General features: G+C 43.9%; 1 protein-coding gene across 1 annotated transcript; it reads left to right on the plus strand.

Annotated features, from left to right (window-relative positions):
* The first annotated feature begins 2,964 nt into the window (after positions 1-2,964).
* Positions 2,965-6,274, plus strand: LOC125741613 (macrophage-expressed gene 1 protein-like). The gene is made up of 2 exons (XM_049012772.1): positions 2,965-3,533; positions 4,300-6,274. The coding sequence occupies exons 1-2, from the start codon at positions 3,093-3,095 to the stop codon at positions 5,845-5,847; spliced, it is 1,989 nt and encodes a 662-aa protein (XP_048868729.1). The 5' UTR covers positions 2,965-3,092; the 3' UTR covers positions 5,848-6,274.
* Positions 6,275-14,517: the final 8,243 nt, after the last annotated feature.

Consider the following 14,517-nt stretch of genomic DNA (forward strand, 5'->3'; position numbering starts at 1 on the left):
GTCATTTTTGGCTTTTTGGATGTGCTTACAGGAAGATCGGGAGTATAGGGTATGGGGCAACGATATTTTCTGCTGTTTATAGTTTTAGGGTAAATCTGGTTAGTCTGGTTGGTACTGGTTTATTTTGTTATGGTGACCATAGCCATGTTGTGTTTAGTGATCTGTGGAGTTTTTGTGAGGAAGCCTCTCACATCACATCCCCTGAGCCGAAGCTCATAACCCTTACCATGTATGTACATGAATGTTGGAATCCAGTCCCACTCCGCCTTCCGGGTTGGGGACAGAGGTAGTGCTTCACATGTAATTTCTGTAGGTAACATTACAGTTTTTAAATATGGCAGAGAGTATCATGCATATTTTCTGATTTATCTCATATTTGTTACCGTGTTCATTGTCCATTTAAGTAAATTATCAGAGAAGTTAATTAATTTTGCTTTGGTCTCCTCGGGATAGGATGTAGGCTATAGACTTTTACTGACCTGGTGGTTATGGATAATGCACTGATGACATGGTTCTTACATGTAAGACATACCCCTTCTACGTAATCATCAAGCTTTGGAAACCACAACATGAGCAAAGTCTATACATTTCCGAATCACCACATCCACTCTTGTTATGCTACTTTAGCATAAGAATGAGCTAATATTTTGCTTCGATTGTGCTTCTATTTTTTATAAACCATTAGCCAAAGCCAGATTCTCGAAAGCCAGGATGAGTCTGAAGCTCATCCCAGGAAGCACAGGCCAAGAGACCAAATATATACTGAATGGGACATTAGATACATTCTGGATATGATTTTGGATGCATTCTGGATGGAATTTCTGATACCTTCTGGACGGGATATCAGATACATTCTGGACGGGATATCTGATATATTCTGGATGGGATATCAGATACATTCTGGATGGGATATCAGATACATTCTGGATGGAATTTCTGATACCTTCTGGATGGGATATCAGATACATTCTGGGTGGAATATCTGATATATTCTGGATGGGATATCAGATACATTCTGGACGGGATATCAGATACCTTCTGGATGGGATATCAGATACCTTCTGGACGGGATATCAGATACCTTCTGGATGGGATATCAGACACCTTCTGGATGGGATATCAGACACATTCTGGATGGGATATCAGATAAATTCTGGATGGAATATCTGATACATTCTGGACGGGATATCAGATACATTCTGGATGGGATATCAGATACATTCTGAAGGGGATATCTGATGCCTTCTGGACGGGATATCAGATACATTCTGGATGGAATATCTGATATATTCTGGACGGGATATCAGATACATTCTGGATGGGATATCAGACACATTCTGGACGGGATATCAGATACCTTCTGGATGGGATATCAGACACATTCTGGATGGGATATCAGATAAATTCTGGATGGAATATCTGATACATTCTGAAGGGGATATCTGATGCCTTCTGGACGGGATATCAGATACATTATGGACGGAATATCTGATATATTCTGGATGGGATATCAGATAAATTCTGGATGGGATATCAGATACATCCTGGACGGGATATCAGCAGAGCTGCTTTGAAGTTCACCCTGACGCAGCAATATTTTGTTTATTGAGCTATCTTCACTTTTCTGTCAAACCCTCACTGTTGCCCTGAAAAGGGGAATCCACAAGTTCCATGCATTTTCACCTCTACTGTTCCTCCCTTATTTGCAAGGTCCCCCAAAGTCCACCAATGTCCACTGAAGTCCGCCAAAGTTCACCAATGTCCACCAATGTCCGCTAATGTCCGCCAATGTCCACCAAAGTCCACCAATGTCCTCCAAAGTCCAGCAATGTCCCCCAAAGTCCGCCAAAGCCCACCAATGTCCACCAATGTCTGCCAATGTCCACCAACGTCCACCAATGTCCTCCAAAGTCCACCAATGTCCGCCAAAGTCCACTAATGTCCTCCAAAGTCCACCAAAGTCCGCCAATGTCCACCAAAGTCCACCAATGTCCAACAATGTCCACCAAAGTCCACCAAAGTCCGCCAATGTCTGTCAATGTCCACCAAAGTCCGCCAATGTCCACCCATGCGTCTGTCCCCTTCTCTGCAACCAGAACCCAAGAATTTCACTATAATCCTCAGAAAATATGACAATAAACCTTGAAACTTGTACTTGGAATGCAGTCTTGTTTATTTCCCTGTGGTTCCCCCATAAAAGGGGAAATGGCAAGATCAGAGCTTTGCCAGCTTCCCCATATCACATGCTTCTATCTGTAACTACCACGTCCGTGCGCAAGCCTGGCACTGTAGTGTTAATAGTACTTGTCTCACCCTTGTGATCGAAAATAAGATGACACTTCAGTTTTTGTGACAAATGGCTTTCAGCATAGTTTATTCTGCATCTAGCCATAGCGCATCTCCCAATCCCGCCACTACAGGCCTGGAGATGAACTAACCAAGACTATATCTAAATCAGTACGTTCTGTATTGTGTTAGATCACAGATAATAATGAAAATGACTGTATTAGACCAACTTTCTTTTTACACAGAAGTTTTATCCAGCTGAGATTTTAGTAAATAAACAGAATTAAATAAATTTCAATAAAATGTGTTGTGTGAAACTTTCCGATGTCCAGGTCTCACCAACATCACAGTTGTCCCATGTTTTCTGCACTGCTTGATGGCTGTCTTCACTGTGTTCCATGATATATCAAATGCTGAATGTTTTTGTACCATTGTCCTGACTGATACCTTTGAACAATGAGATCCCTTTGATGCTTTGTAAGCTTTCTGTGAACTGTGGCTTTTGCTGTAGGATGCTGAACTGGTTTGGCTGTCCTGGGACTTTCTGCCAAAAAGAAGGGGAAGGGCGTGGTACAGGGTCTATGGGAAGGTTCCCTCACAGAGTTGAAGGACTTGTAGTGTTTGAGGAAGATGCCCCCTTGTTCCTCATTCCTTGTGATAGGTATAAATTGGGGTGTTTTCTTGACAAGTACAATGTTTCCTTTTGCCTTGTGTGGCTTTGTAGTGTGTCTCCTTGTAGTTTGACATTAATAAGTTGCTTCCATATTAAAGCGTGCTTTAATTTAGTTTGAAACTCAAACTGATTAATGGCGCTTTATCTTCCAGTTCTCTGGGTTCTACTGCCGTTGTGGGTCCCTGGCTTCTACGCCAAACCCAGCAGTCACCTCAATGAATGCAAGAAAACCTTCAACTTGCCGGTTCTGGAGGTTCTGCCTGGTGGTGGCTGGGACAACCTGCGCAACATTGATGCTGGTCAGGTGATAAAGATGGACTACTCCCAGTGCCAGACCACAGATGATGGAGCCTATCTCCTGCCTGACCAGGTGTTCACAGTGTCACTGAAGTCCAGTGAGGTGGAGATCAACTCCGACATTCTGGACAGCTGGCAAGACTACAAGAGCTCCACAGCATATACTATAAACATGGAAGCTTCTGGATTTTCAATTCTCAACGGCAAATTCTCAGTGGAGGATGAGAGGCTGAAAGAGCATCAAGTGAATGACAATTCTGTCACCAGTAGGACCCAGGTGAGATGGCCAGTAATGCAACACCATATACATATAGTAATACAAAGCATCCGGAATGTATTCTTAAAACATGACACTTGAATTGTTCAGTGTTACCATTACTGTCTTTCTAGGAAAATATTTGAATGATAATGGAAAAGTATTTAAATACTTACGTTTACACTATATTCTGCCTTCACTGTATAACTTTCACCGGTTCAATCTTCGCAAGAATATACAGTGAGGGAAATAATTATTTGACCCCCTGCTGAATTCTTAAATTCACCCATTAATAAAGAACTGAGAAGTCTGTAATTTCACTGGTACTGTATGTTTATCTAAACAGCAAAATATAGATTATTAACAAAACAAGCAAGAAAAAAATCATTATGTAACAGTTACAAACCAATTTGTCATTTATCTAGGGAAATAGGTATTCATTGAGGTGACTTCGACATGCCAAAGTACAAAAAAACAAAAGACAAAATATTTATTTGACCTTCAGTGATGGTGAAAGTACAAGCCAGTAAAGGCTGACATGATTCTGAGCGTGTTGCTGTGCTGGTCAGCATCCTGTACACAGTAGGAAAGGTTTGGCTGCTGTGTAAGAGCCGTCTCTGAGTCCAAGCTTTGTGTAGCACTTACATTATTTAGTGTATTACAATGACTCATTTAGATGTAACACATCAATGGTATGAATGTGGCACTGGAAATATTTTACTGTAATTGTTATTATTATTTAATTGTAATTCATTTACCACCTACAAGAGAATGTTATCTCCAACAGGTACGCAACCTCATCTACACTGTGAAAACCCTTCCCAGCTTCACTCTGGACCCTGTCTTCAGAAGTCATGTTTTTGACATCGCCAACGCCCTTGAGAACAATAATACGCGTTTGGCTATCTTCCTCTCCGAGAACCTGATCCTAGACTATGGTACCCATGTCCTCACTTCTGTTGATGCTGGTGCCACTTTGGTACAGGAAGACTATCTCCAAAGTTCCTTTGTGGAAAACACTGAACTGGGTTCCCTCACAGCAACAGCTAGTGCATCCTTCCTCTCAAAAGTAAACTTTGGCTTGAGTAATGCTCACGAAGACTTTCTTCTAGACAGCTACATTAGCAACACCACCTACTCCCTGATGATTAGCCATGGTGGCATGCCTTTCTACCCAGGCGTCACCCTGAAAGCATGGGAGGATAGCATCCCTAACAACCTAGTAGCTATTGACCGCTCCGGAGTCCCACTCTACTTCATTCTCAATCAGGACACTCTTCCCGACCTTCCACAGTACACTATACTGCAGCTTAGTAATGCTGTGTACCAAGCCTTCCAGAGCTACTACACCATCAATACCCACCCTGGTTGCACTGAGCCAGGCACAGAGAACTACAACTATAAGGCCAATGTGGATGATAACTCCTGCATGGGTATAGCTGGAAACTTCAGCTTCGGTGGGGTCTTCCAGCAATGTAGCCCTATTACTCAGGACACAGAAACCACGGTTCTCTGTCAGAGCCTGACTCAGGACAACCCCCTGACAGGGAGTTTGTCATGCACGGCTCCCTACAGTCAGATACTTCTCAGGTCAGAGGTTAGGGAGCAGAGTTCCAGTCAGTATCAATGTCAGAGCTTTTGCTATTGGTGGTGGTATTGGGGGATGTGGTGTTATTCTGCTTGCGCTAATGTTTATACCATACACAGAGCAACTGTGCAGACCTACTGGTGCGCCATGTTTGGCCTCAACAAAACAAGTTCCTCCGGTTTCCTTTTTGGGGGTCTCTTTGGGCCCAACCTGATAAACCCTGTGACCAAGAGCAGGAACTGCCCTGACACCTTCTATCCAGCCACGTTTCTCTCTGATGGAATGAAAATTTGCCTGGGCGATAACAACCCGATGAATGCACGTTACTCTATACCATTTGGAGGCCTATTCAGCTGTCAATCAGGCAACCTCTTGGCGAAAGGCCTCTCTCAGTGTCCTGCAGGGTTTAGCCAATATTCTGCTGGGGTCAGTGATGGGTGTAAGATATTGTTTTGCACCAGCTCCGGAGCCTTCGCAAGCAGAGACCTGGCACCCATTCAGCTTCCCCCTTTCACCAGCCGACCGGTGTTAGCCCAGAATGAATCACAAATGAATACAGTCTCTATTGTGGAAGACGATGGTCATTTCTGGGTTAAAGCACCAGGAAGACAAGTTTGGAAAAAGGTCAGTTCAAAGGAGGCGTGGCAGACGGTGCAAGACAATGCTGCCTCAGGAAGCCCAGGGACCAGGGAGATGCTGGAAGTGTCACTTGTCATTGTTCTCTCATTGTTCATAATGATCCTCTAAGGGGTGCTGTGTAATTACTGAATCTTTTACCTGTCTTATTTTAGAAGTAGAATATGATTCTTCACTTCTGATATCAGTAATATCTTTTAATAAGCAAAAACAATAAAGACAGAATAATGCATAATCATTACTCATAATGGTCTTCTGGGGAGTGCTGTGTAATTTTCTAATCATTTTGCTGTCTCATTTTCAAGTAGAACATGATACTTACTTTCTGGGTGTCAGTAATATTTTTTAATAAGTAAACACAATAAAGATGGAATAATGCATAATCATTACTCATATTGATCTTCTAGGGGGTGCTGTGTAATTGGTGAATCATTTTACTGTCTTATTTTTCCAAATAGAATATAATTCTCATTTTCTTTAAGTAAAATCCTTTACTAAGCAAATACAATAAAGATATAATGAAGCAAAATAATTAAAATGTGTCTTACTGTAAGGCTCAGACCTGTGGGACTGGGATCCAAACATTCAGCAACCGTAAATCGTTTGAGTGATGGGAGATTGATTCGGAAGTACATGAAGCCGGCACATGTGCTGACAGGGAGAAGTGGAGACACCTGCACACAGAAAGTTGGGCAGGGGGTCGGGAAGCGCAAACATGGAAGAACGCATAAACCCAACGGTATGCCCAGTTATTCCACGTACACACAACGGTATGCCCAGTTATTCCATGTACACACAACGGTATGCCCAGTTATTCCACGTACACACAACGGTATGCCCAGATATTCCATGTACACACAACGGTATGCCCAGTTATTCCATGTACACACAACGGTATGCCCAGTTATTCCACGTACACACAACGGTATGCCCAGTTATTCCACGTACACACTACACACAACGGTATGCCCAGATATTCCACGCAGAAACAATGGTATGCCCAGTTATTCCACGTACACACAACGGTATGCCCAGTTATTCCACGTACACACAACGGTATGCCCAGTTATTCCACGCAGAGACAATGGTATGCCCAGTTATTCCACATACACACAACGGTATGCCCAGTTATTCCACAAAGAGACAATGGTATACCCAGTTATTCCACGTACACACAACAGTATGCCCAGTTATTCCACGTACACACAACGGTATGCCCAGTTATTCCACGTAGACAGAACGGTATGCCCAGTTATTCCACAAAGAGACAATGGTATGCCCAGTTATTCCATAAAGAGACAACGGTATGCCCAGTTATTCCACGTAGACAGAACGGTATGCCCAGTTATTCCACAAAAAAGAGACAATGGTATGCCCAGTTATTCCACGTACACACAACGGTATGCCCAGTTATTCCACGTACACACAACGGTATGCCCAGTTATTCCACGTACACACAACGGTATGCCCAGTTATTCCACGTAGACAGAACGGTATGCCCAGTTATTCCACGTAGACAGAACGGTATGCCCAATTATTTCATAAAGAGACAATGGTATGCCCAGTTATTCCACGTACACACAATGGTATGCCCAATTATTCCACAAAGAGACAATGGTATGCCCAGTTATTCCACATACACACAATGGTATGCCCAATTATTCCACAAAGAGACAACGGTATGCCCAGTTATTCTACGTAGAGACAATGGTATGCCCAGTTATTCCACGTAGAGACAATGGTATGCCCAGTTATTCCACATAGAGATAATGGTATGCGCAGTTATTCCACATAGAGACAATGGTATTCCCAGTTATTCCACAAAGAGACAATGGTATACCCAGTTATTCCATGCAGAGACAATGGTATGCCCAATTATTCCACAAAGAGACAACGGTATGCCCAGTTATTCTACGTAGAGACAATGGTATGCCCAGTTATTCCACGTAGAGACAATGGTATGCCCAGTTATTCCACATAGAGATAATGGTATGCCCAGTTATTCCACGTAGACAGAACGGTACGCCCAGTTATTCCACGTAGACAGAACGGTATGCCCAGTTATTCCACAAAGAGACAATGGTATGCCCAGTTATTCCACGTACACACAATGGTATGCCCAATTATTCCACAAAGAGACAATGGTATGCCCAGTTATTCCACATACACACAATGGTATGCCCAATTATTCCACAAAGAGACAATGGTATGCCCAGTTATTCTACGTAGAGACAATGGTATGCCCAGTTATTCCACGTACACACAATGGTATGCCCAATTATTCCACAAAGAGACAATGGTATGCCCAGTTATTCCACATACACACAATGGTATGCCCAATTATTCCACAAAGAGACAACGGTATGCCCAGTTATTCTACGTAGAGACAATGGTATGCCCAGTTATTCCACGTAGAGACAATGGTATGCCCAGTTATTCCACATAGAGATAATGGTATGCGCAGTTATTCCACATAGAGACAATGGTATTCCCAGTTATTCCACAAAGAGACAATGGTATACCCAGTTATTCCATGCAGAGACAATGGTATGCCCAGTTATTCCACAGAGAGACAATGGTATGCGCAGTTTTTCTACATAGAGACAATGGTATTCCCAGTTATTCCACAAAGAGACAATGGTATACCCAGTTATTCCATGCAGAGACAATGGTATTCCCAGTTATTCCACAGAGAGACAATGGTATACCCAGTTATTCCATGCTGAGACAATGGTATTCCCAATTATTCCACAGAGAGACAATGGTATTCGCAGTTATTCCACATAGAGATAATGGTATACCCAGTTATTCCATGCAGAGACAATGGTATTCCCAGTTATTCCACAGAGAGACAATGGTATACCCAGTTTTTCCATGCTGAGACAATGGTATTCCCAATTATTCCACAGAGAGACAATGGTATGCGCAGTTATTCCACATAGAGACAATGGTATTCGCAGTTATTCCACATAGAGATAATGGTATACCCAGTTATTCCACAAAGAGACAATGGTATTCCCAGTTATTCCACAGAGAGACAATGGTATACCCAGTTTTTCCATGCTGAGACAATGGTATTCCCAATTATTCCACAGAGAGACAATGGTATGCGCAGTTATTCCACATAGAGACAATGGTATTCGCAGTTATTCCACATAGAGATAATGGTATACCCAGTTATTCCACAAAGAGACAATGGTATGCCCAGTTATTCCACATAGAGACAATGGTATGCGCAGTTATTCCACAGAGAGACAATGGTATGCCCAGTTATTCTACGTAGAGACAATGGTATGCCCAGTTATTCCACATAGAGATAATGGTATGCGCAGTTATTCCACATAGAGACAATGGTATTCCCAGTTATTCCACAAAGAGACAAAAATCTACAGCGACTTAAAAATGCTAAAACACGGTTACGAAAGCATGCCAAACCAATAGGTGGCGATATAACTCTTAACTGTAAAGTCATTTTGTCCAATCAAAAGGCAATTACTGGCCAATTACTGGTTAATTGCCTCCTCAGGAAGTACAGCCGCTGTTGAGCCTTCTTGACCAGCTGTGTGGTGTTCAGTGCCCAGGTGAGGTTCTCACTGGTGTGGACACCCAGGTACTTAAAGCTGCTCACCCTCTCCACTTCAAGCTCCCGGATGAACAGTGGCTGATGAGGCCTCCTCCTCTTCCTCATGTACTTTATCATCTCCTTTGTCTTGTCCGTGTTGAGGGCGAGGTTTTTCTCCTCACACTATGACACCAGACCAGCCACCTCTCTCCTGTAGGCCGCTTCGTCCCCTCCAGTGAGGCGACCGATCACTGCGATGTCATCCGCGAACTTCAGGATGATGTTGTCTTTGTGAGAGGCGACACAGTCGTGGGTGAACAGGATCTAGAGGAAGCTGGCTGAAGTCCTGTTACTGATCCTGAGAGACTGAGGTCTGCCAGTCAAAAAGTCCAGGGGCCAGTCACAGAGAGTGGGGTGCAGGCTGATTGTGGTCAGTTTGTGGATGAGTTTGTGGGGGAGGATCGTGTTAAAGGCGGAGCTGTAATCAACATTAATCATACTGCAGGGGGTCCAGAGTGTCTGGGATGTTGCTCTGGATGTGGGCCAGCACCACTCTCTCAAAACACTCTGCGATGATTGGAGTGAGTGCTACTGGTCTGTAGTCATTCAATTGGACTGAATGCTACTGGTCTGTAGTCATTCAATTGGACTGAATGCTACTGGTCTGTAGTCGTTCAATTGGAGTGAGTGCTACTGGTCTGTAGTCATTCAATTGGACTGAATGCTACTGGTCTGTAGTCGTTCAATTGGAGTGAGTGCTACTGGTCTGTAGTCATTCAATTGGACTGAATGCTACTGGTCTGTAGTCGTTCAATTGGAGTGAGTGCTATTGGTCTGTAGTCGGTCAATTGGAGGTAGTGCTACTGGTCCGTAGTCGTTAAATTTTAGTGAGTGCTACTGGTCTGTAGTCGTTCAATTTTAGCGAGTGCTACTGGTCTGTAGTCTTTCGATTGGAGTGAGTGCTGCTGGTCTGTAGTCTTTCAATTGGAGTGAGTGTTACTGATCTGTAGTCTTTCAATTGGAGTGAGTGCTACTGATCTGTAGTCTTTCAATTGGAGTGAGTGCTGCTGGTCTTTAGTCGTTCAATTGGAGTGAGTGCTGCTGGTCTTTAGTCGTTCAATTGGAGTGAGTGCTGCTGGTCTTTAGTCGTTCAATTGGAGTGAGTGCTGCTGGTCTTTAGTCGTTCAATTGGAGTGAGTGCTGCTGGTCTTTAGTCGTTCAATTGGAGTGAATGCTGCTGGTCTGTAGCCGTTAAATAGGAGTGAGTGCTGCTGGTCTGTAGTCGTTAAATAGGAGTGAGTGCTGCTGGTCTGTAGCCGTTCAATTGGAGTGAATGCTGCTGGTCTGTAGTCTTTTAATTGGAGTGAATGCTGCTGGTCTGTAGTCGTTAAATAGGAGTGAGTGCTGCTGGTCTGTAGTCTTTCAATTGGAGTGAATGCTGCTGGTCTGTAGTCGTTAAATAGGAGTGAGTGCTGCTGGTCTGTAGTCGTTAAATAGGAGTGAGTGCTGCTGGTCTGTAGCCGTTCAATTGGAGTGAATGCTGCTGGTCTGTAGTTTTTCAATTGGAGTGAATGCTGCTGGTCTGTAGTCGTTAAATAGGAGTGAGTGCTGCTGGTCTGTAGTCGTTCAATTGGAGTGAATGCTACTGATCTGTAGTCGTTCAATAGAATAGATAACTAAATAGAACTTAGATGAGCTGTTGCCGTAATCGGACCTATACTGTTCCTTTTTTCACAGCTAGTAGAATTCTGGCTGAATCAGGAGTTAACCTGTATTAGGAAACTGAGTGTCACGCGAGGCTGGAAGCCAGTAAGGCGAACGGGCAGGCGAGCAGACAGGAAGCAAGCAGACAGGCGAATTACGGGGAAAACGGGGATTTAATAGCAAACGGGGGTTCAGGAAACAACAAACGCCTACAAACATCAGTGACGGACAAGGAAAACTGGGGAGACCAGGACTTAAATACACAAGACTGATTGAAAGTAAACGGACACAGCTGGGTACGATCCGGGAAACACACGTGGGTAAGCAGGGGGCGTGGCACACAGGAGGAGCGGACAAGCCGGACATGACACTGAGTTTGCCCGTAAGAGAGATCTGGCATTGCTCGATATTTGTTGTTCCAGTTCACCTCCAGATCCTTGCTCCTGCCTGGTCGACCAGCCAGATCTGTCGGCTTCAGAGTCAATGGAACCAACGACCAACAGACGGTCTTTGCCAAATTACTGTTCTCATACTCATTTAACTTGTTTAATCAAATAAACACTCTTGTCAACTATCTATTGAGGTCTCCTTGGTTGAACTTAACATAAACATAAGCTTATCGACTGGCATATTAAAGGCAAATTTGGAACCCAAACTCATGAACCAGTATATAAGAACATCAGAGCAGAACATGTAACATGACCAGTAATATAGTGGAAGGATGCTCCTGAAAGAGAAAAAGCTTTGAAAGATAATTACCAAACCATAAACAAACTGACTTAGCAAACAAAGGTGGAAGCGACCTGCACTGCACTGGTGCGAAGTGGGCAGGGAAGGTGTAACATTACTGTCTGAACTGCCCACTGTAACTGCCCACTGTAACTGCCCACTTCGTTTGAAGGCACCGGTCCCAAAGTTTGGGTATTCAAGCAAAGAGCAGCTGTAACTGAACTGCTGGTAGCTTTTATTTGGGAACCAAAAAAATGTTGCCTGTTGTTTATGGTGTGTATGACTAATTTAAGTGAGTTACAGCTCGAAATTTATCTAACCAGGTAACTTTATTTATACTGAACACTATTTCATTCACGTTCTCAGGTCTTCATGCAAGACATCTTACAGCTAATCTATATTATTCAATTATAAACCTAAAATTATATCAAAAGCTTTGGGGTAGTTTTCAAACCCTACATACAGAATTTATTATGGTTATTTATTAAGGTAATAAAATCATTACATACATGTAAATGCGTGTGCATGTGTGTGCAGACTGGTCTGGAATTGAAAATCTCACTCCAGCCAGCTGACCAACGTTGGCAGCCCTGCACTGATAGGAATGTTAACAAACTGTCACGTTAAATGCAGTGGTGTCCTGTATCCACAGACAATATGCTCCGAGACCTACCGTGGAGATCCGATACCGTGGGTATTAGCAAATACTATAAATTGCTTGTTTTTGTGTACTTACATAACTATGGTAAAGTTTAAGTTGTACATTACACTGAGACTACGGTTACCAAATCAGCTAATATGGCGGTTCCACTGTAATGTTCTAGTGAGCTTCCTAGCTAACAGTAATGTTAGCTAGCTAGCTATCTAAGAGTCAACTAAACCACTGCTAACAAAGATCCTTATTCAGCACAACATTTACAGCAAACTACAGCAACAAAAGATACATTTTAACAAGAAGGAGCATTAATATGAATAAGGTAACATTCCTCCTTCACTGTCACAGGCTACAAATGCTCCACAGAAGAATATCTGATGGGACAAATGACATAAATGTGATTGGCAGATTCAGATGGCGCAGGCAAAACTTGACCAATTGGGTGGGAAGAGAAAAAATTTGGGTGGGCACCCTGTCCAGGGTGTGACGTTGAACTGCATCTGGCCCTCAAGCGGTCCAGTTGGATCTAAACAGTTGGATCTAAAGAGGCACCTTCTGCCGTTCGTGAGAGTAGTTCTGTTGAAGCCATCTGCACGCATCATGAAGGGGATGGGGGAAAGTCTTCAGGGGCCTCATTCCTGTAAGAGTCAAAACCGTCGGAGAGCTAATAGGGTCAGGCCTGTTGGGGACGGGGCTGGGGTGGTGTACGGGGGCACTTGGGTCCCAGTTTGAGGCGGCCCATCTAGGTAGGCACGCGGAACGTCTTGTTTCTCAAGATGATCATCTTCCTCTGCTTCTCTAAATTCTGCATTTCAGTGTCGGCACTCTCTCAGGTACACAGACCAGGCAGTGGTCAGATCTCTGCAGGTGGGTACACCTACTTTTGGTCTGGTCCGTCTAATGGCTGCCATACTCAGGAAGCAGCTGTTGCTGTAGCGGATCGGCTCCATCCGATGGTGTCTGATGTCAGTCCTTTCAACGAGTGTATTATAATTATAATTTTGCATATGCATACATTCAGCCATCAAGTTGGTCGCAACGTTTGTGTAGAAACAGGCGTGCGCATCTTTTAGGTCCTGTTTTGTGCGTACGCAACGATTATAAATGAGACCCCTAGTGATTACTGTGCATGCACAATATAATGGCACATTTATCGAATTGTGATATCGCCCAGCCCTAGTTTGACTGATACCATTTGGGGTACAGAGGTGTCCAAGGCACATCAAGCAGAATAGTCACATGTCTGTGGATCCTTGAGCAAAGCTCTTAACCCAAAGCTCCAGGTGTGCTGCATGCTGACTGACCCTATGCTGTGACCCCCCAAGTTTCCTCTCACCTGCCAATGTGTCTGTGTGTCTCATGGAGAGCATGATGGGTTAGACAAAGAGGAACATTCCAATGTACCTGTACTCACACTTCTGCAAATGGCACATCTGCTGATCTACTGCCCCCTAGACAAAGCTGGCCCCATAGTCAGCATCATCTTTGGTGACTTTGACTGTAGCACCTTGATGCCAAAAAGTCTCTCTGATCATGTGGGGAGAACTTCCCCCTTTGCTGGTATGTGACATTCTGCAGTCGTAATGAGTATGTCTGTAGAGCAACAGCCCCCCATCAAAAATGCTTCTTATTTCCTGCATTCATGTGAGAACAACTGATTCTGACCTCCTGTCATACACAGACACTCTAATCACACCTGACCCCCCCCCCCCCCCCCCCCAACATACAGCTGTGACACATAAACACAGAAGTCCAGTGCTGATTTACAGCATCTCTCTGTTAGTCCTGACATCTGCATACATTACCAGAGTGACAATGTCGCTGCTCTGCTCTGGAGACTTTAACAGAACATTCAGGAACTTTAACCACTGCTACCGTTACTATTGATGCTGCCTCAGATTCAGCCCTGAATCCAGGCATGTAGGTGTGAGTGGACTTTGCAGGCAGTGTCGAGCAGCACTCCTCTGAGGTCAGGCTGGACTTACCTGAGCAGAGACAGAAGGTGACCACAAGGAGCTTCTTCATGCTTAGCAGTGCAGTCTGTCTCCTTCCAGCGTCTCCAGTTTCCTCCCAGAGATCCTCCCTTCTCAGCTTTTTCTTCCTCGATTGTATTTAATGCAGATGAAGCTTC

Source organism: Brienomyrus brachyistius, chromosome 5 (genome assembly GCF_023856365.1).
Source record: "Brienomyrus brachyistius isolate T26 chromosome 5, BBRACH_0.4, whole genome shotgun sequence".
Classification (NCBI taxonomy): Eukaryota; Metazoa; Chordata; class Actinopteri; order Osteoglossiformes; family Mormyridae; genus Brienomyrus; species Brienomyrus brachyistius.